Source organism: Pyrgilauda ruficollis, unplaced genomic scaffold (genome assembly GCF_017590135.1).
Source record: "Pyrgilauda ruficollis isolate IOZ18807 unplaced genomic scaffold, ASM1759013v1 scaffold101, whole genome shotgun sequence".
In the NCBI taxonomy this organism is placed as follows: domain Eukaryota; kingdom Metazoa; phylum Chordata; class Aves; order Passeriformes; family Passeridae; genus Pyrgilauda; species Pyrgilauda ruficollis.
Window position 1 is genome coordinate 897,484 of NW_024508213.1, and position 27,933 is coordinate 925,416.

Here is a 27,933-nt window from a genome sequence, read left to right on the forward strand (position 1 = left end):
TGGAAAGATGGAAAGAGGCCCAGTGGCAGGTGGTGCTGGTTGACAGCAGCAGAACACGAGCCAGTGTGTGCCCAGGTGGCCAAAAAGGCCGATGGCATCCTGCCTGTACCACTAATAGCGTGTTCAGCAGGACTGGGGCAGTGACTGCACCTCTGTACTTGGCACTGGTGAGGCTGCTCTTTGACTTCAGTGACCAGTTCTGAGCTTCTCTGTTCACAAAGGACATTGAGGTGCTGGAGTGTGTCCAGAGAAGGGTAGTGGAGCTGGTGAAGGGTCTGGAGCATAAGTCCTGGGAGGGGCAGCTGAGGGAGCTGGCAGTGTTTAGCCTGGAGGAGTCTCAGGGGGAACGCCACTACTCCTCTCCACAACTGCCTGAAAGGAGGCTGTAGCCAGGTGGGGTCAGCCTATTCTTCCAGGCAACCAGTGACAGGATGAGAGGAAATGGCCTCAATCTGCGCCAGGGAAAGTTTAGATTGGACATTTAAAGGATTTTCATCACAGGAAGGGTGCATGGACATTGGATTGGGCTGCCTAGGGAAGTGGTGGAGTCACTGTCTCTGGAGGCGTTTAAGAAAAGACTGGACGTGGCACTCAATGCCAGGACGTAAGTGCCATGGTGGCGTTCAGTCACAGGTTGGGCCCGATGGTCCCAGTGGCGTTTTCCAACCCATCCGCCCGCGTGGCTCCCGCTCGTCCCCGCAGAACCTGGGCACGCCGGCTCCGAGGGCCGCGCCCCACACGCCGCCCGCAGTGCCGCCCGGAGCCCTCCAGAGGGCGCTGCGGCGGCGGCCGCGCTCGGCGGTGCCGCGCTGGCCGAGGGGGCGGTGCGAGCGCCGGGCCTGGCATGGAGGCCAAGATGAACCTGCCGCGGGGCCCCGAGAACCTCTGCTTCGACAAGGACGAGTTCATGAAGGTGCGCGGGGACCGCCGGGGCCGCAGGGTTGTGGAGGGACGAGGGGCCTCCTGAGGATGGGCGTGGCGGGTTCCCTGCGGGAGAGAGCGGCCCGGAGCCTGGGTCGGGATTTTACGGCTCAGCCACGGCCGGGGGCTGGGAGAGGCGCCGTGTCCGTGACAGGGGGATCCGGGAGGCGGCCGTGTCCAGGTAGGGCCGGGCTCAGACTGGCCGGAGCGAGAGGCCTCGCTGCCTGGAGAGAGTGGAGTAGTTCTCAGTACTGAATTTCGACTCTTCGCAGTTGTTTCGTGGTTTGTTCGTTTTTTTAAGTCTCCTATATTTTGGCGAGCTGGTCTTTGGATATTCAGCCCCACGACGCTCTGTGCTTTTCAGCCTAAAACCCGAGAGTTTAACTACAGTGTTAAGAAGCCTTTTGCCCCCTAGGGCTTTAGTTTTATCAACTCACAGGCATATGGAGTACTTTATTTCGGGTGTGTTCCTTGTGTGAACTGTTTGCTTACATCCTTCTCTCCTGTTTCAGGCGGATTTTGATGTTGATCACTTTGTGTCAGACTGCAGGAAACGTGTGCAGCTGGAAGAGCTCAGAGAGGATCTGGAGCTCTATTACAAACTCCTTAAAACTGCCATGGTAGAACTCATAAATAAGGACTATGCAGATTTTGTTAATCTGTCAACAAATCTAGTAAGTGTTACTGGTTGTACTGTGTAGTTCACGCTTAGTGTGGTTCAGTGGGATTTTTATTTTTCATATGAAAAGTACATGGCTTTTATTTTGGCATTTTATGATTTAATGCATCGTAAACTGAGGTCTCTAATCCTTGCACTGAGACACCATTCCTGCAGAATTTACAGGATTGCTGTACAGAATTGCTGTTGGCCTGTAGTAAATGTTTTAGATGTACGCATTTTGTCTTGAAAAGCTGATTTGTTAGGGAGTTAGACTCAGGGCAAACTTTTTTTCAAACTGTCAGCACTTTTAAAATTGAAGGAAATAAATTATTAAAATAGAATAGCAATGATAAAAGTAAGGCTATTCTGAAGGATTCTTTTAGGAATCTTTAAACTATTTGTACAGTCAAAGTATCTTAAAAATCCCTAACTTTGTGTCTGAAAATTGTAATTTTTCCAATTATACTGATTCAAAGACTGAGACTTAACATTATTCTGAGAGGAAAACTTTCCATAGGAGGAAATTTTGTTTATTCTTCGGCTTTATATGAAAGCAGTCTTACATCTTTATGCTTGTATTTGAGATAACATATTTTTGTATTCAATTAAAAACTGGAAATTAAAAAGGAAGTTATGTTTACTCAGTTCTCTTTCACTATCTGTAAAATGATAGGTTTTGTCAGTATTTCACATATGATCTTATCAAAAAAGTAATAAATGTGTTTGTGGTAATTTCTTTAGGTTGGCATGGACAAGGCTCTCAATCAGCTTTCAGTACCCTTGGGACAGTTAAGGGAAGAAGTTATGGTAAGTTCAAAACAATCATTGTCAACAGCTTGGTAAATTCAGTTTGCTGTCATATGATGTACAGAATGTCTTCTACACAAGTTAATATTTGTTACAATCAAAAAATTGTAAAAATTTGTAATAAAAAAAAAAACTCTTTGAAAATTGATGACTTAGATTGCTAATAGGAGAAGCATTGTTTTCAGAAACTTGTATTGCAGTAAATTTATGTTTCTTATAGTGCATTTCAACCAAGAGATAAGGAGTTTCTAAAATTTGACAAGTGAATAGACTCTTGCAAGACGAGTCTATGGAGATATCTTGGAGCTGTTTAACTATTTGAATAACTTAAACATGATAGAAAAATTCAGATGAGACACAGTCCCTTTATGGACTTACTTTGCTCAGTGTGTGGTTTAACCATAAAACCTCACCCTCTTGGAGGTGGATCTTATTCTGGCTCCTCCACACTGACTTGGTATTTATAGGAAGTGGCAATTTTTTATCATCTTGGCAGCCAGTTCAAAGGGATGCTTGCTGCGTAAAGTGCCTTCAAAATGTCACACCCTTCTTGTCTAACAGAAAACAGAGTCAGCTAGTATAGAGAAATCTTTGTTACATGAAAAATATTATTTAAAACTGATTTATAACTTCAATTGCAAGACATAAAAACATAGTGGGTTGATAGCCTGTTTTTAGGCAAAGGTCATTTGTTCTCTTAAAGAGAGAGAATAAAAGAAGGGTTATGGTGGAAATAATTATATTTGCAGTGGCAATACTGAAGGAGCAGATTCTACTTTCAGTTATTTAGTTGTATTTATGGCTTTTTCACTTGATGTACTGTAGCTTTTATTAGTCCCATGATCTTATTAATCTGTGTCTTAAGTTTAGATTTATTTTTATTAGGTTTTTTCCAACCCTTAAATGGGAAGCAAGCTTTACATACTGACTTTTTCTCTCACAGAGTCTTAAGTCTTGTGTCAGTGAAGGAATTCAAGCAGTAGATGACCGAATGACTAAACAAGAAGACATTAGAAGAAAAAAGGTACAACAGATAAATTACTACCTTTAAAAGATCCATCCTTAGGATGACTTTGATTTTGCCATTAACCCAGAGAAAATGAAATTAAGGAAGTTCTATGCTGTCTAGATGCACACTGTGCAGGATTTTGTACTTGTAAAATGTATTGACATTTTGGTTGACAGACTTCATATTTTACACTGTCTAGTTGATCATAAATCTTTGTTTTACTGTAGTGCCCAAAAGATATGTTTGATTTAGTTGGAATTTTTTTTCAGTATAGTTGCTCTTGTTTCTGACTGTAGTAGCATATAAACTTATTATGAATGGAATTGAAGTACAGCAGTTTGATTTTTATGGGCAGGGGACACACTAACATTTGTCTTTGTGCTTGACTTTAAAAAACATCAGGGATAGGAACAGCTGTCCTACATCTGTGGCAAACATTTATTTGTGGTGTTTTATGGACAAATGTGAGCAATACTTTAACTGAGACATGACTCAAGTGTTAAGATAAAGGGAGAAAACTTAAACCAGAAAAAACCCAAAGAGCTAAGAAACCATCTAAAATATTTTCTTTAGGTGATGTCAGTTGGGATTGGGGTTAGACACGAAAAACATTTCTTTAATTACAGATGTGTGTCCTGAGACTTATTCATGTTATTCAGTCTGTTGAGAAAATTGAAAAGATTCTACATTCCCAAGGAACTAAAGAATTGTCCTCATTAGAGGGAAACAGGTAAGAAATTGTAATGTTTGGTTTTGTTTGTTGTTGATGGGACTAACTTAATTTCATGGTGTTGTTGAGGGTGAATTTACAAGCAGTGGGTTGTATCTTTAGAAATGTAACTCTGATGGAATAAATTACTATAATTTTAGTATTTTCTTGGTTTTAGTTTTCTACAAGCCAGTCATTCACAGAAATGTGTAACTCAGACTCCAAAGTTCCAAATTACTTGTGGTGCTTTCAGTAAGCAAGCTTTGTGAAGTTAGTGTGCAGTTATTTTATTTTACTTTATTTTATTAGAAGTCACTAATCCTCTCATGTCTGAAATACTCTCTATAGTTTATTCCAATGTCATTTGTAAGTGAAAAAAAATAGTTTTTCTTGTTTTCCCTGCTTATGTGTAAGTGGAAGGACTGCTGCAAGAATAGCTGAAGGCAGGCAAGGCAAACCTAGTACAAGTAAGGTTTGTGACAAATTCCAGTCAAACCTCTTCCTCTGCCTTTGCTGAGGATTGCAGGATGTCGTTCAGCCAGTTTTGGAACTGATGTACCAGTCATGCACTTGAAAGTCTTGATGCACTTGGGATGCAAGTACAATTTAAGCTGGAGGGAAGACACAGTGAGACTGTCTCTTCAGCTTAGTGTGCTGGATCACATGGTAGTGGGGGGTAGGTGTACCAGAAAGTAGGTTGATACCTAGAGGGACAAAAGCAGATGTTTTCAGTCAGGTGAGGCACTTTGCAGAATTACGTTTGCAGTTGAGGTCATACTTGAACAACTGAAAATTCGGCTCTTTATTGGGATTGCGTGGACTTGAGAAGGGCAGGACTGTTTCTCTAGAGATAACTATCATTAGTTTTACTCTATGACAGAGTAAGAAAGAAACAAATGTGGATGGTGAAGGTCACCTGGTGCAGTTTCTGAGCTCTCTTAAGACTGACTTTTTATGTGATGATAAAACTGCCATCTAGAAGAAAGTGCTTCATACTGCTGAGGCAAGAGCTTGTGTTCCTCTCAGCTTCTGCTTCACCCACTTCATGTTAGAGCTGCAAAGCAGCGCTAATCATGTAGCATGCTTCAGATCATTATTGCTTGATTGCAATAATTATAGTAGTACCTGTCAGAATTCAAAATATTTAAACTACAAAAAATTGAGGGAGAGCTCTGTCTATCTGTTACAGATGAGAGTGAGTTGGTTTAAAAGGATCTAACTGTGTATTCTCTTTTTGTATCATCTCTCTTCTAGTCCACTTCTAACTGGACAAGTTTTAGAGAGAATTGCCACAGAATTTAATCAACTACAATTTCATGCAGTACAAAGCAAAGGAATGCCCCTTTTAGACAAAGTGAGACCAGTAAGTATTGCATGACACTTAACACTTGCACAGTCAAGCAAAACCAGTATAATTGGAAGACAAATGCCTGTTTCCACAGTGTTTTATTGAAATAATTTATGGAGAAAAATGGGTTTTATGAGGTCATTTTTATCAGTTGACTAGAACTACTGCTTTTTCTGAGGATGTATGCCCTTTTTGCTTGCTTCTTTAGGATAAATTACTGAGAATAAGAGTAGGAAATACGACAGATGTTTTTGCCAGCCTAATGTATCTTGCAGTTCGTCTGCTTACTGATACTGAGGCCTCGTTCTAGAGATTTATGTTGGCTTTGTTAGCTGCAGTGTACAGACCAGAATATAAATGGAATGTGCCTACATAGTGGCTGACTTGAATATATTCAAGTTTTTCTTCTCATGAAATTATGCTGGCCATTACTAATCTCCCAGTATACTCTTTTATCTACTGTAAAAGATTAATTGATGTTTTGGTGGGACTTTTTTTCTTCTATTCATTCAGTGGGGAGAGGGAATAAATGAAAACTTGTGCTAAAAGAAAGCTGTGAATATAGAGATGGGGTAATGCTTTAAGCTGATTCTCATGAGGGGGGTCATTCTTAATGGCTTTCAAGCTATTAGGTAGTTCAGAGTTCCATTTTGTGCCTCTGCCTGTTGGCAATATAAACTTGTTTCGGCTCTGGATATCCATGGGATCATGTTGTTACATAGACAGTTTACAAGACTCGTCTGGCCACTGAGCTGGATATCAAACTTGGATACTAGCAGCAGTGAGCATAAACAGCGGAGTAGTGTATGGGGTGGGAGAACATTTGTCACGTGGCTTCCTTAATGGTGTTTGCCACATCTTTGTTCCTGTACCTGTTGTTCCTAAGGCTCATCAGAATGTAGCTTTCATGATTAGTCACCAGTTGGGTTCCTGACTTTGCATGTTCATTACAAATTCTGTGAATCATTTCAGGATGGATGGACACAATACAGCATGTAAAAAGGGACAGAAGAAATTTTCCTGGCAATATTCATGGTTCAGCTCTGAAAACCTTAATGTCTGTTGCTGAACTTCCTTCAAATGCAGAGTTATAGAGCCAGAAGTATATCTGCAGGTAGTGTAGCAATGGACTCATTGCTACACTAGTCAGATCTAGTAGAAAAGATGTCATGGGAGATCAGGAAAAATGGTTTGCAAAAGGTAGAATATATGTAGACTGAAGAAGCTGTTTGGCAGAAGCCAGAAGGAATCTAATTTCTTTGGTGTTTGCTAGTGTCACTCAGTGTCATTGGTTTGTGGTAATTTGACAAGTAGTGGTGGGTACATGCTGTTTGTTTAGTCTCTGACAGTGAGGGATAAATGCTACAATTGTTATCCCTGGTCACTTATTGTAAATCTTTTGTTTATTGTCACATACTGGTTCAGTTGAACAAGGAACAATTATTGAATTATTTCCTCAGGATAATGCAGACGTGATATAACTTACTATATAACTTACAACATATAGAAGATAATATTTGCCTTTAGCTTTATTATAGTAAATCCTGTGTTACATATCATTGGTAGCCCATTAAGTTTGTGTTAATGGTCGTTCAGCACTGGCAGTTATCAAATTGTACTTTTCAAGTCAGGATAGAAAGCTGAGTTAGGCACATCTGGGTGAATTTACTTTAACAATGATAACAGGCTTTGATTTTGGCTTTTTATGATTATATTTTTCTCTCTCTTTGTAGCGTATAGCTGGAATAACAGCCATGCTGCAGCAGTCTCTGGAAGGGCTGCTCTTGGAAGGCCTTCAAACGTCAAATGTTGACATAATACGCCACTGTCTACGCACTTATGCAACAATTGACAAAACACGAGATGCAGAGGCATTAGTCGGCCAAGTGCTTGTAAAACCTTATGTAGATGAGGTAAGACAACGTTAAAAAATTCCATTTGTTTTCCAAACATGCTTATTTTTCCTGTGAACCTCCAGCTTTTGTTAGCAGCTTCAAAATATCTTTGTGGAGAGAGCAGGAGAACTGAGATGCAGTAAAATATCAATTTGGTTGTTGTTGCTCTTTAAGAAAAAAGGATGGAGGAATTCTCTTACCTCCCTGTCACCAATTTCAGGTTATATCCAGTGTGGATTCTCTTTCTTACCTCCGTTTTTCTTGGGCTAAAGAATCAAAAAACCAAACCTCTCCCATTTAGGACAGGTTTTCATTGGGTGTCTGCTGAGTGCTGTAACAGCTGCTACAGTGTGGGATATGTCACTTTCCCCTCAGTTTTCTCAGGGTCTATTCTTTCACCACTTCTGCACCATTCCAGTTGTTTATGTAGCAAAAGGCAAATGTGTTCAGACATGTGGAAGAATACCAAGAAACAAGCTGCTGTTGTTTTTCTACTGTCTTCCTTCTCTTTATGGCAGAGATTTTCCCTTTTCACTGAGTATGAGGCACTGTCCAGACAAACTGATTTGCTAGCTGCATTAAAGGCTTAGCAATGTCATAGAAGATGCTTTGCTTTGGCTTGCCTGTATTTGGGATTGGACCAAGCACCTCAACTTTTAGAAGGAATTTTTACTTTATTCTGAGTTGGATTAGCTTTTACCAGTGGCCTGTTTAACTTGGCAGTCTGCTTCAAATGACAGTGACGTGGCAGTGGGTTGGGAGCCAGACACAGTGGCTCACATTTAAAAGAAAGGATCTCCTTCCCATTTTTGGGGCCAGTCTTGGCCATTAAGAGTGCTGCTTTAAAGGAAGTAATAATTCAAGCTAGCAAGTTATACTTGGAAAATATAATGAAAAAAAAGTAATATGCTGACTATCCCAGTATTTGAGGTTATAGTGTTAAGAGTTTTGTGAGTCTTGCATTACAGCATATTTTATATTCATTTATCTGGTATTTAACACTGAGCTGTTCCTGGCAGATGATGGTGGAGCAGTATGTGCAATCCCACCCCAATGGCCTCCAGGCTATGTACAATAGGCTGTTGGAGTTTGTTCCTCATCATTGCCGTCTCCTGCGGGAAGTAACAGGGGGAGCAATTTCCAGGTAAATATCTTGGGCTTCTCAGCTGCACTGAAGTTAAAACAGGTACCACATGCTTTGAAATCCTTTGCATTATCAGCTTTCATGCTCTAATGACTTACCTGGCATTTCCTGAAGATTCATAGTGAAATTTGATTTGTATCTCACGCCTCTGTTTTTCAAAACAAAACAGTGAACAGACTTTCCTGGTGTTGCTGCCTAGACCTTCAGAGGAAGCAAAGACAGTCCTGTATTTCAGTAGTAGAAGTGAGTCCTGTGCATAATACAATGTGTCAGATAACTTGCTTTTTTGAACCCATTAAATATGATTGTACACTTCATCCAAGGAGAAGAGCATAATAAAGCTATTAAAATATAAGTTCAGAAGTTATTGAGTTGTTAGCGCACATCAGAAAAGTGGGGATGGTCCTCAGAGGTTTGACTGATTTATTGCATGTACCAAAACTACAGGTTTAATTTATTTGTGCTTCCACTGTGTTCTAAAATAGTGCTTAATTCCTTTTGCAATTAAATTGCCAGTTTTTCAAACTTAAATAATTCAAGTCTGCTGAATTGTATCCATGTATTCATCTGTTTGCAGGATGGTTAATATAGGAGACTGCTGTAATTAACAGAACTATGGATGTAGCCCCTAGGGACTGCAGAATTACTTTTCTAATTAGTCATCCATTGCTGAGCTTTTTATGACTCCTAAGTTTTACTAATATTTTAATTCTTTTAATCCCTCAGCAAGTTTTAATCATTCTTCTTAATAATGGAATATTTCTACTTTGTAGTGTGGTGTACTAAATTGAAATTGAATGCTTTTATCTCTTCTGCTCTGAATTTTTAAGCTTTCAAAATCAAGGTAGCTTTTAATCTTTTGATCAAACACAATATGTATAAATACAGTTTGGCACAATTAGGAAAAGGTTCTCTTTTTCATTACATTAGTCACATTAGTCCTACTTGGTAGGTCTTGGAAGTTTGGAGCTATTAAAACTTGAATTATACCTAGGATTTCTCAGCTGAAATGCACTCATTTTCCTGTGCACACTTGCAAAATATGTATCTGATAAATTTTTAAAACACTTTGAGAGTTACAAAAAAATACCTTGGGTATGATGAGACTGTGGAATCAGATAAGGAATCTTCAAAAGAAGAACAGTTTAGGGAATCAGTATAAATATGTAAAAAAAATTCATTGCATTTTGTCTCGTGCATTGCATCTATTTTTTAGTGATTCCTGCTTCGAAATAGAAGCCTGGTGGTAAAATGTAACAATGGAATAATTGCAATTTTTTTTCAGTGAAAAAGCAGATATTGTTCCTGGATATGATTTCTTAGTGAATTCGGTGTGGCCAGAAATAGTACGTGGTTTGGAAGAGAAATTACCATCACTTTTTAACCCTGGTAACCCAGATGTGTTTCATGAGGTAATTAAATTTCATTTTTCCCATTTCTAATTTCTGTGACAGACACAAGAATTGAAAGAGTCTAGCTTCTTCCCCCCTGCTGCTTTTGTCTAAATTCATGTTGTTGCATGGCTTGAAAGGGGAGGTTATCTCAAACCGCTTGGTTCAGTTTTCATAGGAATTAATTCTCCCTCAGGTTTGTTAGGGGAGCTCATACAGAAGTTATTGGACACCATTTAGTCAGATGAATTAGTGTTTATTTTGGGAGTAGAATTGCAATGTTATTGAAGGTGGGAGTAGATGATTCCAGTGTTCACTCAAGTCTAGATCTTCTATATAGCAGGATTTAATTAAATTAAGTAATTTAAAATTAATATTAATTTAATTCAGTTAAATTATTCAGTTAAATTAATATTAATTTAATATTAATTAAATACCTCGGTTGCAACTTATTTTTTACTATGGAAAGATTTAAAAAATTCGTTGTTTCACTTGCTTGTTTTAGCTTTTGCTCTCTTGAAGTACTGCAGATTATGTTGTGATTATAAATACAAGTCAACTAAAACCTGAAAATATTTGGCAGTGCCATCAGGTTTAGAAAACAGAGATAATATTTCTCTGGTATCACAAGCTTGCATTAAATAATGAATTTAAAGTACTTGTCACTCTTGTATTTTCTTCATTGGTAGTGCTGCTCTGTCCATCTTTTACTAATGGTGAAATAGATTTCTTGGTCTAATACGAAGATTGGCTCTGGCAGTGCTTTACAGTATGTCACAAGTAGAAAATATGAACTCTGCTTTTCCTCATGTCCTGTCTACTTGTGTTTAACTATGATTACTGAAAAATTGGATTTCTTTCCCCTGGCAATTTGACTTGTGATTAGTGTGAAACATTTTATTTTCAAGATAGAGATGGGAGGCAGGGATAAATTGTCTGAAGGTAGGCCTTGTTGGTGTATCAGGACACATGACTTAAGGAAATCCTGGCATGCCAGTGGAGGTTTATAAGGCATGTGATTCTTCATGTGTTCCTGCAAAACTGCTTTTACTAAACACTTTGATTTTTTTTTTCTTGGAGTTTAAGATCTCTTTTGTACAGATAGATTGAATAAGTGAAAGCAGGTAGGCATGACTGAGCGTGTTTGCAGTGCTGTCTCTGAATAAGAAGCAAATTACATGCATGTTGAAGAAAGCTGTGGTAGTGCCATGCAAGTGACACTGTAATGTGTCCTCCCTCATAAGAATTCTTAGTTTACCATGAAGTTTTAGTCACTGTTCAAGCTTTCGCCATATGCCCTACATACTGCAGATTGTGAGCCTTGTTGGGCCTTTGCTGCACTGTGCTACATGATGTACAGGAGTGTATTGTGTCTTCAAAAAAGCTGGGTTTGCTTAAAAGGCCTGTCTTACGTTACACTGCTACTGGCCAACAAAGGTATTGCCTTTATTTAAAAAACACCCAGCAATCCAAAAAAACCCCATAAAAACCCAGCACTCACCCATGACTTCCAGCTAAATCACGTAGTAAGTCCAAAGTACTTTTCAGACTCACAGTCATTAAAATCATTAAAATATTTTGCTTTAAAATCAATACAAAGTTGAAATGCCAGGTGTAAAAATGCTATTACACTTATCTAAAGACTAATAGTTCTAATTGACAGGGAGGGAAAAACTCTTTAAAATTGTTTTGCACTGATGATGAGCCAAGTAGTGCTACACAAATTTTAGACAGTAATCTTTTGTCTCCATTTTCTTGATAGAAATGCAGAACAGTTTTTTTCTCCGTGTTTATTTGCATATGTACCTATGTATAGGCTTAACGCTGAAAAGTTTAAATATGCAGTGTTTTCTCGTAAGGGTTTTAAGGTGTAGAGGAGAGAGGGGGATTGAAAGATTTATTTTAAATCCTTTAAAAATCAGATTGGCAATGTTAAGTGTGTTAAAATAATAAGCGTTTGTGCGAGGTGGCTTTTTAAAATATTTTCAGTTTGATGTGCCTTTATTTGAGTGAGATGTGTAGATTTATGGGTATTTGAAAAGAATACTTCTTTTGTCCCTAAACATTTATTTAAGATTAAGTTTATATTTCTCTGTTTGAAAATTGCTCCATTTTGATTCCTGATTTTACTTCTCTTAAATAACTGTGCAGTCAACAATCCAATCTTAGAAGCTGAGATAGGAACCAGTCTTGCAGTTAATTCACTCTCCTGGATATAATGTTCTCAATATTGAGATAAATGTCTCTTGAGGTGCCTTCTATTTTGAAAGTGATAGGTCTTTACAGTGTGTTTGGTTTATATCTTTTACTTACACTTAGGGTAGCAGAGCATTAACAGCTTGTTTGCCTTTCTACAGTGCCGGGTTTATTATCTAAGAAAGGAGGCCTGAAAGAGAACTAATCTGTCATTCAGTCTGGGTCTAACTCCCATACCTTTTATGGGTTCATTGTGTTATAAATACAACCAGGTTAGGAGAAAAAGCTTTTGTATGCATTTTTCAGAATACTGTCTTGACACTGAAACTACTGCGTCACAATAAAGGTATTCCGTAATTATATCTTTAGCAGAAAGTTATGAACTTACTGAGATACACAATACAAAAACATCCCTGTGGCAGTTCGTGTCCTGTGTTCACAGGAGAGTTTTTGAGAGCAGGCCCTCTAGGCAGCAACACAGGGGCTTCTCCTGATAATGTTTTACTGCTTCACAAGAGGCAAAATCACATTGCTCCCACAGTGCTCTGGCTTGTGGATTGAACCCTAACCCTGCAGTGAAGTCAGAAGCACTAAGAGATTGTCGGGTTTATTTCATTAATTCAGTAGTGGATTTATGAGAATATATGATAGGTTTTATAGCTGTTTCCTAATATTTTTTTTTAATAGAAGAAACTTGCACAGACACCAAACTAGTTTTCAGTTCACAGAAGTAATTTTAACTGCAGCTGTGTTTTAATTTTAAATTTATTTACATAAGTTTTGTGATCTGTTAGCAAGGTCTACTTTGTATGAAATAACTTTTTTTGTACTGTTTTACTTCTGGTTTTCATCAAGTGTTTGGCTTTCTGCTTTGTGCATGATTTAATTTATTATTTCATTTTTTTCAGTGTTCTTATACTATTGAGACCAAATCCACAGTATGTTTAGGGATTAATGTAATTTTTTTTTGCTTGCAACCAGCTTTATCCTGTTCATAAACACCTTATTAGAAGTATACACTGGATGAAGTTAGTTTATCTGAAATTGTTTGAAGTTCTTCTGCATATATTTGATATTTACAAAACATTTTTAGGGAAACAGCTCTAGAAATTCTTATAATACAGGTCCTGTGTAACAGATAAAAACATTGTGCATACATTCTCGTGTGCAGTTGTCTATGTGTACTTCTGAGTTTCATTCCTCATTATTTCTCCTTGTTGTGTAGTTTTATCTGCTGCACCTGATTCTGTTAGTACTGTGCAGTACCACCCCAGTGACTGAGCTCAGAAATAGTCAGGAATCTCTGATCAGTTTTGCTTGATCAGCGTGCTTGGACAGTTTTATGCTTTTTAGAAGTGTCCTTACCACAGAGTAACACTTTCAGGTTAATTTGGTTTTGCTTTCTCTGCAGTCCAGGCTTCTAGCCTTGTGTGATTAGGTGATGAGGGGCAGTGTCAGCCCATCCTGAACCTCGAGCTTAGTTGTAGCATGATCCAAGGGTTCTGCTGAATGGGTGGTGGCCTTCCTTGTTTGCTGGGAGCCTGTGTGTGACCAGAATGTTCCTTCTCTTCCTTCAGAAATACACCACCAGTATGGATTTCGTACGGAAATTTGAACGGCAGTGTGGCTCCCAGGCCAGTGTGAAGAGGTTAAGAGCTCATCCCTCTTACCACAGCTTTAACAACAAATGGAATTTGCCTGTATATTTTCAAATAAGGTCAGAATGTCTTTTTCTGTTCACTCTTTCAAAAGTAGAGGTTAGTCATGGCAAGATGATCTGGCTTAAGGTCACACCTCCTCATTGTTCAAAGTCTCAATTATCAACAAATCGTATGGAAATCAAACTAAGAATTTAATTACATCAGGTAACTTTTATAACTCTTTCAAGAACTTAGCAAAAAACCACATAACTACTCTTCAGTATGTACTGTGTTTTTACACCAGATGTGATAAGCTACTCATAAGAGTTTCAGGAACAGATCTAAATAAGTCTTGAATTCTTGTTTAATATTATTTTTCTCTGGTGTCCCTGAAAATAAGCTGTATGTTGAATGCTGCTTATGCAAATCCAGAGGAATGCTTACTGTGAGGGAAGAAATCTTTTTTCTTAGAGGTATAGAACTAAAGGACTTAAGAACTTTCAGCTTTTCCAGACCTAGCTGTGTTTCTGACATTCTTTTTGTCTCACAGGATGTACTCTTAAATTGCAGTGTTGCCTTCCCAAAGATTGTCCTCCTATTCCCTGTTCCTGAGGAGCTAAGTAGTAACTTCTAGGATGTTTTAGTAGCAGGTCTGATGTATCTGTAATATTTTCTTTTATAGACTTGGCAGCTAGAAAAGAGAGACCCAATAAAGCCCTTTTTAAATTCTAGTAATGTTAGAATTTTAATGAACAAAATAGAATATAAAACTGTATTTTTAGAAAGGGCAGTGTACATGTCTCATTGTAGGGCTGGAGAGCAACCCTCCAAGCAAGGAACAGAACCATTGATGAAGTCTGCTATGACCCAGCTGTGCCATGCGTAAACTCTCTTGGTCCAAAGCCTTCTGAGAGCCTCTTAAAAAACCCCAAACAAACAAAAAGTGGAATTTCCAAAAGAGGGGGAAGAAAAAATGATGTTTATTTTTAACCTGTATCACTTAGTGGCCTTTCTTATTGCACAATTCTGTAATTTGCTATAATACCAGCACAGTCACATTTATACAGTTTCTTTAATCCAGGGTGAATCTACTCTTGTGCTGAAAAATTCAATCCAGGAATCTTGTGAGTGGTAGAGTTAATATAAGTGACAAGAACATGGGGCTGGGAGCTGCATATTCAGATTGTGGTGGTTCATGGTATTTTGTAAAACTATAGTCACAACATCTGATACCCTAATTTTAGGTTTTTTGCTTGCACATCTGTTCCTGCAGTTGTGTAATGAACTGATAAGGACCTGTTACTCGGGGCAGAAAAAAAACCTGATTTTCAGCTCCAGTCAATTTCCCCAAACCACTTAACTGTATAAATATTAATGCTGGCCTAAGGGAAGGGGCAGGAATATTCACTACATAGTGGTGCACAGACTAAGTGTCTGTGGAACTGCAGCCATTATGAACGTTTGAACAGAGATGTGTCATTAATTACCCTTTTTGTTTCAAGTCCAACTTCTCTAGTAGGAGACCAATTGATCAAACTTTGATCATCTTGCGCATAAAATTGAAATGTAGCTTCAGGAGATTTCTCTTCAAAAATGTTTCCCATTAGGTATTTTGAGCTCTGATTGATTAAAACACTTGGAAAATAATTTTGCTTTAATCCAAGATTACTGTAAGTCTAAGTAGTGTACTATTTTGAGAAATGTTTGTATAACAGCAGCTTATTCATCTTTAATGATGGTATTCCTTTATACGGAATAATCTAACTTTGGAAATGAATTCTTCAGTGCATAATTGTGAAAATAATACAACATATTAATTATATATATCAGGGAAGCTTTCTCTTGATGTGTGTTAATATCCTTTAAGTCATACAAGATTTTTTTGAACTATTATCTCACGCTTCGGCATTTTTAGTTAAGATTGTTTGGTGTTTTCTTTTTTCAATTTTAGAAATTCCCCTGAAAAATCAGCCATTACTAAAGCCTTTAGAAACGATCCTTTGAGGAACAGATGGATGCTCAGGCATTTCTTCTGTAGCAGTGCTGGCACAAACAGCACCAGTAACTCTTTCCCCTGTTTCATTCTTTCGGTTAGGTCAATACAATTGTGCTGTACACTGGGGAAATGATTTCCTATTAAGACATACTCAGCAAAAATTACATCGCCATTAAAAACCTTACTCTGTTCTCTAATCCTTTTCACCACAAGACTTAAAGACACTGCTCTGTTGATGAAAGCAGTGCAGAGGTAAAACTGAGGTTTTGAAGCCATTTCACAAACATGTTTAGTTGCTAAACTTCCATCTTAGTCCATTAGGAGTTTGAGCAAAAAAAGCTATGTGGGCTCCTGTCCTGATCTGGAAATGATAGTTAAGACTTTTAAGAGAAACCCTACAGGTTTATAATTAGTAAGTTTGATAGAAAGACTTACAGAGTTACTATGTTGTACATAAAAGCAAAAAAGAGGAAACCAGTGACAACAGAACTTCCTGCAGGGGAGCTTAAAGTGATGCAAGTATGGAAAAGTATCAGAGGTTTTAATAACTTCTGCTGTTATACCTAAAAAAATGGAACTATTGATTCTTATTAGGTACAGAATTGTTTGCAGAACCTTATGCTGCTGCTTATTAACAAACATGTAGAAAGCTGGAGCTCCAGTATCACGTGACATACCTGAAGGTTAAAGAAAGTATGTGTCAATTTGTTTGCTTTTAGTTTAAAAACAATAACAAAACACAAAACTTCCCTCCTCGAAAAGCTGAGGACTTGTCACTCTGTGAGCTATCATTTTGATAATGTTTGCAACTATGACTTTAATAATATCCCAAAGTATAAGCTTTGTATCTGCCTGCAAAATGTCAAAGGTTCTCCTTCAAGTTTTTGAATGCTGGTGTTAAGTTGGGCAAAAATAACCCCAGGTTTAAAATCTGTTTATGTCCATTGATAGCACATTGAAGTAATACTAAAGTAAACATTGAAAAATGTTTAGGCATCAATATAAGCAACTGTTGAATTGTGATATTCAAAATTTTTCTTTCAGATTCAGAGAAATAGCAGGGGCCTTAGAAGAAGCACTTTCAGATACACTAGAGGAAGCACCAGGTAAGCTTTTATTGCAAAAAATATTTCTTGCAAAGGAATCCATTGTATAAATAGCAGTGATCACTCTGTCTCTTGAGTATTCAGTAACATACATCCCGTGGTTCATATGAGCTTTTTATTTCTGATTAACTGTTCAAACAGTATAAAACATTGTTACAGAGATGGCAGTGTGACTTTGGTTACTAAAAACCCCCTCTTTACCAGCTGTCACTGACATACTTATGAAACCATCCCCTCAGTGCAAGAAGGAGTTGTTAGCATTTGACATCTTCTAAGTGACAACCAAAAGGCTATGCTGTGTTATTGGGGCATATTTTTCTTAATGTGGTAGCACTGTGTAGAGGTGAAAATGGCTGTCTGATGGCAGCATTTAGGCTTGCTGTCATTCATAGTGTTGGTGTCTGCTCCAAAAATATACATTGATTTATGAGGAGATGAGGAGGTATGCCCAGGAAGAATAAGAGTGGAAGAGTATAACCTGATACATGCGTTAGAAGCGTACTGTAATCAGAAGAACTAATTTCAGCTAACAGAGTGAATACTTATGAAGAAGGTATCTATGGGCCACCTAAATGTCCGTATGTATGTATCCAGACATGCCCTCTGAAGCAAACCAGGAGAAAAAAATCCTAATGGAGACAAAATATATAAATCTTACCACTTCAAGGTGTAGGCCTGGAACTTGCGGACACATTCCTTATCTTTCTAATTGTATTCTCTAAAATGTTAAAACTGTGTAAAGTATTTTGTTTAAATATGGATATTTGTACAGTGTTTTAAATAAATATTTATAGCAAATATCTCATATAACTGAGTGAGGAGCAATAGTTTAGTGCTAAGGGAGTATTATATTATGGCTGGCAGGAATATCTAATGTAACTTCTTCAAGAGACTGCCAAAATTATTTTGGATATGTTATTTCCTGAAGTGGAGTAATTGGCCAAGCTGTTTCTGCCTTTATTGCAGGCAAATTCTCATTTCTTGCTTTTGCCTGCACAGCTACAGCAAGACTTTAGTGGAATTTGAAATCTAAAGCATTGAGGAGATAGTATTTTTAGAGTTTGTTTCAGGTAATGCTTAATACATTTCTATCTGATTATTGTATATTTTAGGAAAGATCTTGGGTAAATCTTGGGTAATGCAATTACACTGATGTTGCATCTTTTAAAAACATGCTTAGAACTTGACCTTTGTTGCCTAATTGTAGCTGGGAGCTCGTTCTGTCTCTTGGCCACTCACATGGTCTGGACGAGTCTAGTGAAGTGCTGGTCAGATCAGATGTTTCTGCCGCTCTTAGCGCACCGCCTGTGGAAGCTCAGCCTGCAGATCTTGGCACGCTACTCCGTGTTCATCAGCGAGGTGAGAGAGCAGTCTACTTTAAGGGGTTGGTGATGGGGTATGTCCATCAAAAAGAGACTCTTCAAAGCAAAATATGTGACCCCTTTTTAAGAGTTCTTTTGTGAAGTTAATGATTTTAGCCTTCAAGCAGTTAATGAGTTTGGCTTATAAAAAGTATTACTGCAAAATACGTGATCAGTCACAAATACCAGTACTGTTGCAGTGCTGCTGTCTGGTGGTTGCCAAAGCTGTACTTCATGCTGCTTTTTTCTGCCTCTGCCACTGAAACAAGAAGCCAAAATCTTAGTTTTCTTCTGTTTTTGTGTTGTTGATTGAGTGAATGAAGTTGTGAAACAGCCAGGAAAAAAACAACCCTGCAGATAAGAAGGAGTGATATAATCTGGATCACTTGTTTAGTATTGAGAATGCAAAACCACTTTCCTGGACAGCTGACTCAGCATCAGTGATCACTGCTTCTGAGCAGAGAAACTGCTTTGCTATTTTACTGCCTGTTCCCAGCCGTACAAGTGAGCCCCTGTTTCTTGTGCCATAGAGAGACAGTACAATAGAATAATTTGAAGAGATTTCTCTGGTAGTCATTTGGTCCCAATTCCTACTCAAAATAGCTTATATGAGGTTGTGCAGAGCCTCTTAAGTTGAATTTTGAGTATATCCAAAGATGGTGATTGCACTCTTACCTGGGAACCCTGCTCCAATGACAGATTGCTTTTTCTTCCTGTTCGATCAGAATTTCTCTTGCTACAGTACATATCCATTGCCTATTACTCTGTCACTGTATCTCAGGGAAAAATCTGATTCTGTCTTCTCTGTGCATGCCCCTTCGGTAGTTGAAGACAGCAGTAAGATCTACCTTTATAATTTCTTTCGTGACTCAGTGACTTAGTTCTCTCAGCTAAATCAGCTCATTCAAAGTACTGATAAGTACCAGAGTTAAAACAGAGTAGTCAGGGGAAGCACTTGCCTGACAGCAGAGAGCTTGAGGAGGCACGGGAGAAAGTTGTTAGACAGCAGGACTGGACTGCCCTCTATTAACCTTGGTTAGACAAATTTGTTCTAAATCATCCAACTTTGTAGTGCACTCCAATTTTTTTAACATTTACTTTTTACGTGTTTTAGTAGTGGTATTTGGTAATAAACCTTGAAAAGTGTGGCATTCGAATGCTGAAGTCTTACAAGTCCTTTATATACTGTTTCAGTTTGTCTACCTTTTACTGCCTTCACTGTTGCTAGGGTTCACACTTCAATTTAATGTTTCAGGTTTATGTAAGGCCCATTTCCAGTGAGAGTACAAAGGAAAGCAAAAAACCTGTGCCAGTTGGTAGAAAGGAATCTTCTTTAAGCCTCAACCCCAGTGAGGACCAAGGGAGTGGATCTTCTCCAGAAAGTCTGCCATTGTCTTCTATATCTAGCACTCAACTGATATATGTTGCTGCAGATCTGGACAAACTGCAGGACCGGGTTTGTGCTTTTGATTTTACTTAGAAAGAATCTTCACTGATGTTTTTAGCATCTTGTAAGGGCATTCAATTGTTTAAAATAATGTACTATAATTTTTTTTAAATCTTAAATGCTAAAACTTGGGGTGTCTGATACCTGAAATACATGGCCTACTCTGTGCTTATTTGGAATGGCAGATTATGGGCAAACCACTTCAGGTATTTAAATTATTTTTATCAGTAGCTGCTGGAATTAACTCCTAAAATAATATATTTCTACCATTTTTGGTGTGAAGTGTCACTCTGCCAATCTTACCTTTTCTAGTGAAGTCTCTGTTGCAGTTTGGAGTGTGGTGCAACATTCAGCTTTAATGTTATCTTCTCTTTTAGGTGTTTGCTGGTTTTAGTCTTGGAGGTTGGAAAAGGTTTTATCATCATGATTATACTTGATTAATGATCCAGAATCTTGAGGAGATATGTGTATTGTTAATTGTCTCCCAGTAGAGATGATTCCTGTGTATTTATTTTCAGTAAGGCCGAATTTTCTGTTATTTGTGAAGTTGCAAATTGCAGGAGAGTTTTGTTAATTCTAAATTATTTCCTCTGAGTACAATAGTAAGGTAGAGGATTTAGTGTGTAAGCCTAAATTGCTATGCATATTGTTAAATTCTAGTATAGATTGCACAGAAATACAGTAAAACTATAGAAATTGAGGGTGTTTTGTGATGCACTGCAAACTTACAGGATGTAGGAAAAGTAATTAAATTTTTTATAACATGACTATATCTCTCTCGGTTTTGGGTTGTTTTTTTGCAGATTCCTGACATCTTAGACATGATTAAACCAAAGCTTGAAATGATTGGCTTCAAGAATATATCTTGCATTGCAGGTAAAGCTGAGAGGCTCCTTCCCCTTTCTCCCAAATCCCCTCTGCTAAAAAAATGAAATCAACTTTTACAGTTTCATTATTTAGGATGAAAATACTTAATGAAACTTGCCTTCTGTTTAAATAGTTAAATAGAAACAATCTTGAACAGACCTGTTGAGTCTGGAAAATGTTTAACAATTAAAATTGAATGAGTCTAAAGTGCTTTTAGGACTTTTTCCAGAAAGTGAGGACTTTATCCTAGAAGATTCATATCATTAAACTTTTGAAAGAACTGGGGAGGAAGACATAAGGAGAGGCTCCATTATCCAGTGGAAACTAAAGTGTTTTTCTAAAATGGCTGTTCTCTCTCAGGCCTGATGAGTCATTTGAGGCAGAGGGTTATCAAAGTATCATAGTTAAATACCTTAACCTGAGAAGGTAGAAGCAGTTCAGTATTTTACCCTCCTTTTTTCTTCCTGGGTTTTTGTTTTGGGTTGGTTTGGTTTTTAGATTTGTCTCTTTGGTTAATTTGATTGTATTTTTTCATCTGATGATTCTTTATGTGAAGTATGAAGTTTGATTTTAATAATTAAAGCTAGACATGTAGCTGCATGAGTGAACTAGTCCCTGTCTGCAAGCATAGCCAGGAGTTCTGCATCATGAATTCCACTGAAATCGCCAAATCAAAACTACTGGTAGATGTCCAAGTCTATTAGAGATGTAGGAACTTGTGCACATCCCCTGCTCAGTAGATGGTCTGTTGCCAATCACAGCTTTGAGATGAACATATTCCAGTCATTCCATAGGGAATTTATTTTTTTTTGGAAGGTGATTGAAGCCCTTGCTTCATTGGTAATACTAGAAAAACTTTGAACCTGAAGAATGCTCCTTTACTCCACTTGTCTCTCCTTGCCTCTGTCTGTGTTTCTGGCTGAGGAATGGTTGGTGTTACTGGCAGTGTTTTATAAGTGGCTGGTGTGTAATATCCTGTACTTGACACCAGGTAATGAGTGGGATTAGGAGGCTGAGGGGATTCACATAATTATGTTGTGTTTGGGCAGGGTAGCTCAGTTTAAACTTCAGCATTTTTACTTTAATAGGAGCCTTGGAAGATTCAAAGACTTCTCTATCAGCCTGTGTGCCTACCTTGAATAACAGGATTATCCAGGATCTCAGTGAGTCCTCCTTTGCATACCTGAAGAGTGCACTGGAAGTTCCAAGATTATATAGGAGAACCAACAAGGTCAGTGCTGCTCAAAAATGAAAAAATAAATCTCAGAAGGACCTCTGCTGAGACTATTGAGAGTTCTTCAAACCTGTCCATATCTGCTTGACAGAGCCCATAACAGTGTCTTCAACCTAGTGAAGTATAGTACAAAGCTGTAGGTATTTTAACAAAGGTGCAATAGTCTGTTTTGGGCACTGAGTCTGCTCAGCTTTGTCTGGAATCAGCATGAGCAGAAAGAGCACTCAGGATCATACCCTGGTAATAGGAATGCTGGCACATGCATCTCTGAAGAAGCTTTGGGCATTTTGAACCTTGTTGTATATTATATCACACTGTATAGTGCTACTGAATAATTTTGTGATGGTGTCTTTCCTGTGTATAATGATCTCTTCATTGACTTGTCCTAAGTGGCTTTATATATATCTCTTTGCTTAGGTACAAGATTAGCATTTTTTACACTTGCTAGATTGGGTGTTGATACTTTCAGTAAGTAAATGACTGGTTCCTTCTTCCCCTGCTTCCCTGTCATCTGCCAGGAGGTGCCAACTAAAGCTTCACCTTATGTTGACAGTGCTCTTAAGCCCTTCTACCGACTGCAGAATGACTACAGAGATGCCTTGAAGCAGCCCATGATTCATCAGTGGTTGGAAGGTGCTCTCTCTGAAAGCACACAGAAGTAAGAGAACCATACAGAACGTTATTTACCTTAGTTTAAAAACTCCATTGTCTGTTGAACAGGCACAGAAAAAAAACCAAAACGCTATAAATTAACACAACTGAAAAGAAAGCCAAAATACAGCACTCTTTAGGCGGGATATATTTCCTTGGATTTACTCTTGTGTTGCGTGTTCAGCAGATGAAGAGCTGGGCAGGGAATCCAAAGACCTGGCTCCTGCTCAGATCTGAAAACCATGACAAGGTGGATAGGGCATTTGAAAAATTGGTTAGTTCTGGGAATGCAGCAGTGAACTAAAGATGTGCATTTTGTATCAGAATTGATATAAGACCTTAATCTCATTGCTTTCAGGGAAAGTTACTAACCTTGTTACTTTCACCAAACAGTGGTTGAATTTTCAAGAACTTGCGTTCTACTGTCCTTTGACTTCTTTAATGTATGTAATGATTATCCAACTTTTTAGTGGTTTAAAAAAAAGCTTTGGGCCTTTTAAATGGCTGAAGAGCTAATTGTTCACAGTTTTAATAAGGCAGTCATAAAGCAATACTTTCTTTAGCAGATCTTCTGTTTCCTATTTAGCATCTTGACAGCTTTTGAACATGAGTAGTCATATGCATTAGGTTCCTTAATGGGTTTTTTTTCCATTTGTCTAGCTGTATTTTAAATTCTTTCTGGGCAGGGATGTTGCATTTTTGAGTTCGGCCAGTTAAAGCATGTAACGTGAGAGAGCGATACTTGCTTTTGTTTGAAAGTTCTGCCTGAATATTTCACAGGATACCCCATACTTTTTGTGTTGTGGACAATTTACTCTTCGTGTTAGCTGTATTTTTTTCTTATCTCAAACCTTGCCTAATACTAAAGAGTCACCTTAGCTTATTTGGATGTTTTTTTTTTTCTTTTCCCATCTTTATAGTTTTACTTTGTTCGTTTTCTTTGACCTTTCTGACCATAGATGATAATATCAGAAGAATCCATGCAGGTTAAAATATAATTTGTGCTTTCTGTCTGTCCTTACATGGTTTTTCCCAATAATTCTTTGCCTATTATATTTTCTGTTGGCTGTGGCTGAGCATAGATTGATTTTTATTTTTTTTTCCCCTGAGATTTAACCACATAGTAATACTGAGGTTTTAAATCACAGTCAGAACACGAGTTTTTCCTTGTCCTTTGCCTCCTTATGCCTCCCTAGTCTTCCCCTTCTGGTACCTTTCAGAATAGACTTAAAATTTTAAGACAATTTTACACCTTCACCAACCATTCTGAAAATTTTTCTTAAGTATTTTGGACTGGGCTAAGCTTAGGTTGATCTTGACTGCACGGGTCGTTTTCAGTTAGCACAAAACCTCTTTTTTCAAGCTCATTGTCTCTTTACCAATTTTTAGTGCATAGAAAGAAGCTTATTGTTATTTGTTAAGTAACATTGCTGAAGAACTGCAAAGATTCCTGGAATCTCAAGCCACTCAAGGTTATTGAGCTAAAATATCTTAGGGTGAATTCTTGTTTGTCTCTCTACATCTGTGTGGCTGGTTAGTCTTGCTTTTAAAGCTTCAGTAAATCTGGTGACACCATGCAAAGTAGCTGTTTTGTAGTTCCTTGGACCCAACCAGAGCTTTTTTGCCTCCCAAAAAGCAGTACTTCACTTTCCAAAAGTTAGGTTAAACATGGTGGCAGTGGTTAAACCAGTAGGACTGGCAGGTTCATTTCTTAATTCCTTAGAATTTTCTGTCCAATTCTGTTTTCGTGGTTTGTTGCTATTATTTTCATAATTTTATTTTAAAATATCTTATCCTCACTAACAAGTAACAAGTCAAAGGAACTGAATTTATTACACGGAGGAATATTGCAGTTTCTTTATTGAGAATACAGATGCAAATAATTAATTTCTTGCTGTGATAATACATTCTTGCATCCAAATGAAAAAAACAGAAAAGAGCATAAACTAGTTAAAAATCAATGGGGGCTAAATTTGCTTAAATGGCAGAAGGATTTAGGAGTACAACAGAAATAGGAGTTAATCACAAGTGAGTGGGACTAGGAAATACCAAGATATGAAAAGAGGACATGACTGACTTTTACTAGAATGCTTTTGCTTTTCATAGAATGCTATTGTGAAACAAGTTTCCATGGCATTGGCAAGCACTTTTTCTTTAGCCATCCCTATCTAATTACCCTTTTAAAAAGCTTGTCTGCTTTCTGTTGCCTCCTTGTTTAAAAGCAATCATCAGGAAGATTGTTTCAACTCTTAATTCTTAGAGTAATATTTTTCATAGAGAGGCTCTTTGAAAGTTAGGTATTTTAGCAAATTACAGAACATCGCTCAATCTGGTAATTTCTCTCATGGATCTTTTAATTTCCCATTGTTGCTCTGTTTTCTCTTCTTATTGTTAACTCACTGTCCTGGGCATCTGTTAATTTGTATTGTATGCTCTTCCCACTTATGCATGGGATTTCAGTCCATAAGGCTTTTTGAACTTTTGTTAGTAGTTGATGTTTGATTCTATGGTTTCTTTAATGTGGATTCTTTCTCCGTGGACAGTGGTGTTTTATTTTATCTCTGCCATTTCTAAATTAGGGTTAGGGTTCTTCTGTTTTTTCCTGCCAGCTTCCTGAGACTCCTGTTTAAATCACTTTCTTCATTTTAGAAATAGGCATTTCTGACTGGTGTGCACATGTGTGCTCTCATATACACTTTTATAACTTGCCTAAAAATATGTGGGTTTTAGTCTGTCAGGCTGTTATTCCTGTCCTGTTTGTAAAATTGAGTATTACTCAATAGTCTATTGATTGTAAAGAGGGGCTGATTTTGACTGTTTAAAGTTGATCAGTTGCATTCCTTGGTCACTATTGAGTACAGACGTCTTGAACAAGTCAAAAATGTTGTGATGAGGAGTCTTCAAGACTGAATAGCAATCTTTAGATTAACCTCTGGAACTAATAATGGACATACTGGTTAATTGATAGTGCTAATAAGTAGCTTCTTTGCAAGGGAAGCCATTCCTTCTGGCATTGTTCAGCAGGGCCAGTGATGTACCTCTGTGTATGAAGCAGGCTCTTCTGTAAAGTGGATTTTTTTTCTTTCTCATTCACCTTCCTTAATTCAGGTATTATGAAACTGTATCTGATGTACTCAGTTCTGTTAAGAAAATGGAAGAGAGTCTAAAAAGGTTGAAGCAAGCCAGAAGAAGTGCAACTTCAAACCCTGTTGGTACAAATGGGGGCATGAGTGATGATAACAAAATCCGACTGCAGCTGGCCTTAGACGTTGAGTATTTTGGAGAACAAGTAAGTTATTACAAATGAGTTTTTTTATTATTATTAATAGTTTTGGAAGGGAGATGGAAGAGGAAGGGGAAGCTTGACTCTGATTTTGGTCTTGAAAGCTTTGTTGGTGTGGGTTTGTGTTTTTGTTTTGTGTTTTCACATTTGTATAAAGGAGATGATTTCAGACCTTGGTGATTATAGATACCACTTCAGCAATGCATACTTTCCTGTCCTTTCTTACACAAATGCAAAGCTTGTATTTCTTACTACTCAAAATTCAAGTACTGCTCAATGCTTGGAAGCATTAAGAAGAAGCACTGTCTTTGCAGATGGGAGGGCAGGGACCTGACTTAGGTCTGATAGAAACTTCTTTATGGCCCTTCTTTTGTTTGTGTTCTGTCGGGGTGTTTCCAGCCCTGACTTTCTGCATGGTCAGGGTCTGTTCCCAAGAGCTGTGAGGATGTCAGCCTGATTTTTTGTGCTGCATAACTGTAAGTGCTTTTCAATGGAAAATACGAAATTTTAAATAGCAAAACATAGAAGAAAATATTCCAGGAAATGTACGCAGTAGCTGCATTAAATTGTATAAACATACTGTTTTGTACTCCTTTATTTCTAAGAATCATATCTCTTCCAGCTAAGAGTCAAATCATATCTATTCCAACTACGATATTCTATCATAGCTATTCCAATTACAAGTCTATATCATTATTTGCCAAGGAATTGTCTGATCTTGTTTATGAGCAGCTGCTGTTGATGCATTCTAACAGGTAGTTTAAGTCTGCTTGTGTGTGAGCAGATGCTTTTCTCAGATATGAGACTAATCACAATTGGGTGGAACTGTGGAAATCTTACTAACAAAAACTATTATTTGTCAGCTTTTGCCTGGGGTTGAGCTTTTGTTGTTCTTCTCCATCACTGCAGTGTGAATTTAAGCTGAACTGGGACAGATTATTCATAATCATTTGAGAGATGTTTTGGTACATGTGACTATTACAAAGAGGTCCAGCAGCAAACACCTTTTCAGAATCACTTCATTATGGTTTTACGTAGATCCAGATTTTTCTACTTCACTGCACTCAGTTTTTTCATGGCCATATTTTTCTTATTGTCAGAGCAAGAGATTTCCTGGCTAAGAAATTACTTGCAGCAACCTCTATAATTGTAGAGTTGTTTTTGTCTCCCAGGAAGTTCAAGGCTAGAGCCATAGGCTCTTGCAGCCTATTCAAATGCTTTCACCGTCATGCTGTTGGCTATTCTAGGATGTATTCACGTTGATCTTTAAGGTATTGCCCAGAAACTTCATTTGAAGTTGGAAAAAAAAGAATCAGTGGAAATCAATGCATTAAAACCAACTACTGCCTTCTCTTTCTGATTGCTTCACTGGGAAACTTCCAGTTTGCTTTAGTAACAAGTTGCCTAGAAGATGGTGAAGTATTTCCCTGCAAGACACTTCTGTAACTGGAGAGACTTAACTGAGCAAAGTTGGATGCAAATTTTATCATTTGCAGTATATGCAGTTGTGTTTTTTGCCACATGTCAGTGCAGGACAAAACATACGCTTCACTAAATGTCTTAACTAGAATAACTAGTGGGTTTTTAATGTTTTAAAGAAAATTAATGGGTTTTCTGTATATTTTTAGATACAAAAGATGGGACTGGAAACAAGCAGCATAAAAAGCTTTTCAGCCCTTGCAGAGCTGGTTCTAACTGCCAAGGATCAGGCTACATTGGAACCATCCTAGGTATTTTTGAAAGCATGTGATTGAAGATAAACAATGTCCCTAAAAGAAAGAGAGAGAATTCAACTCTTTGTTTTACCAAATAAATAGCAATGAAGTGCTTCCTAAAGTATCTCAAGCAGCAAATCAGTGTATCTTCTGCCTCAATGAACTTGCTTCACCAAAAGAATGAGACTTTATCAGTTATCCATTATATGGAAAGCAATCAAAGTTCTAAACTTTCTATTGTAGAATAAAAGCAGAAGAAAATGTTTTTCTTATTTTTGTTGTACAACTTGAAATGTACAAGAACAAAGTTCTATGTTAAAAATAATATGTAATAAATTGTCTTCCTAACTTCTGATGTCCCATATGTTTTTGAATTAAATGTATTGATTGATGGCTGTGTTGCAACCCACTCCAGAGGCAAAGTAACTGAGGTTGTTGTTAACAGAACCCTTGATTAGAGTGAAAGGACACTGTGTGACCACAGTTTATGTATCTATACACATAAATATATAGAGAGAACTCTATCTATCTATCTATCTATCTATCTATCTA

General features: G+C 37.7%; 1 protein-coding gene across 2 annotated transcripts; it reads left to right on the forward strand.

Moving 5' to 3' along the window:
* The first annotated feature begins 832 nt into the window (after nt 1-832).
* COG2 (component of oligomeric golgi complex 2) lies at nt 833-27,729 on the forward strand. 2 transcript variants are annotated; one of them, XM_041468843.1, is made up of 18 exons: nt 833-913; nt 1,434-1,595; nt 2,324-2,389; nt 3,333-3,413; nt 4,025-4,128; nt 5,362-5,470; nt 7,189-7,368; nt 8,370-8,494; nt 9,780-9,906; nt 13,659-13,798; nt 16,762-16,823; nt 18,031-18,182; nt 19,440-19,640; nt 20,435-20,507; nt 21,587-21,729; nt 22,251-22,390; nt 25,492-25,672; nt 27,295-27,729. In XM_041468843.1, exons 1-18 carry the CDS (start codon nt 845-847, stop codon nt 27,394-27,396), a joined length of 2,217 nt encoding a protein of 738 aa, XP_041324777.1. In that variant the 5' UTR covers nt 833-844; the 3' UTR covers nt 27,397-27,729. The 2 variants fall into 2 exon arrangements, with proteins under 2 accessions (XP_041324777.1, XP_041324786.1); XM_041468852.1 differs by lacking the exons at nt 22,251-22,390; nt 27,295-27,729 and having other exon boundaries at nt 25,492-25,626.
* The last annotated feature ends 204 nt before the right edge of the window (nt 27,730-27,933 follow it).

Excerpts from the sequence above, each read along its gene's own strand:
- COG2 (XM_041468843.1), top strand. The coding sequence starts at position 845 with ATGGAGGCCAAGATGAACCTGCCGCGGGGCCCCGAGAACCTCTGCTTC. Across the intron at positions 1,596-2,323 it reads TTAATCTGTCAACAAATCTA|GTTGGCATGGACAAGGCTCT; the intron begins GTAAGTGTTACT and ends TAATTTCTTTAG. Across the intron at positions 5,471-7,188 it reads TTTTAGACAAAGTGAGACCA|CGTATAGCTGGAATAACAGC; the intron begins GTAAGTATTGCA and ends CTCTCTTTGTAG.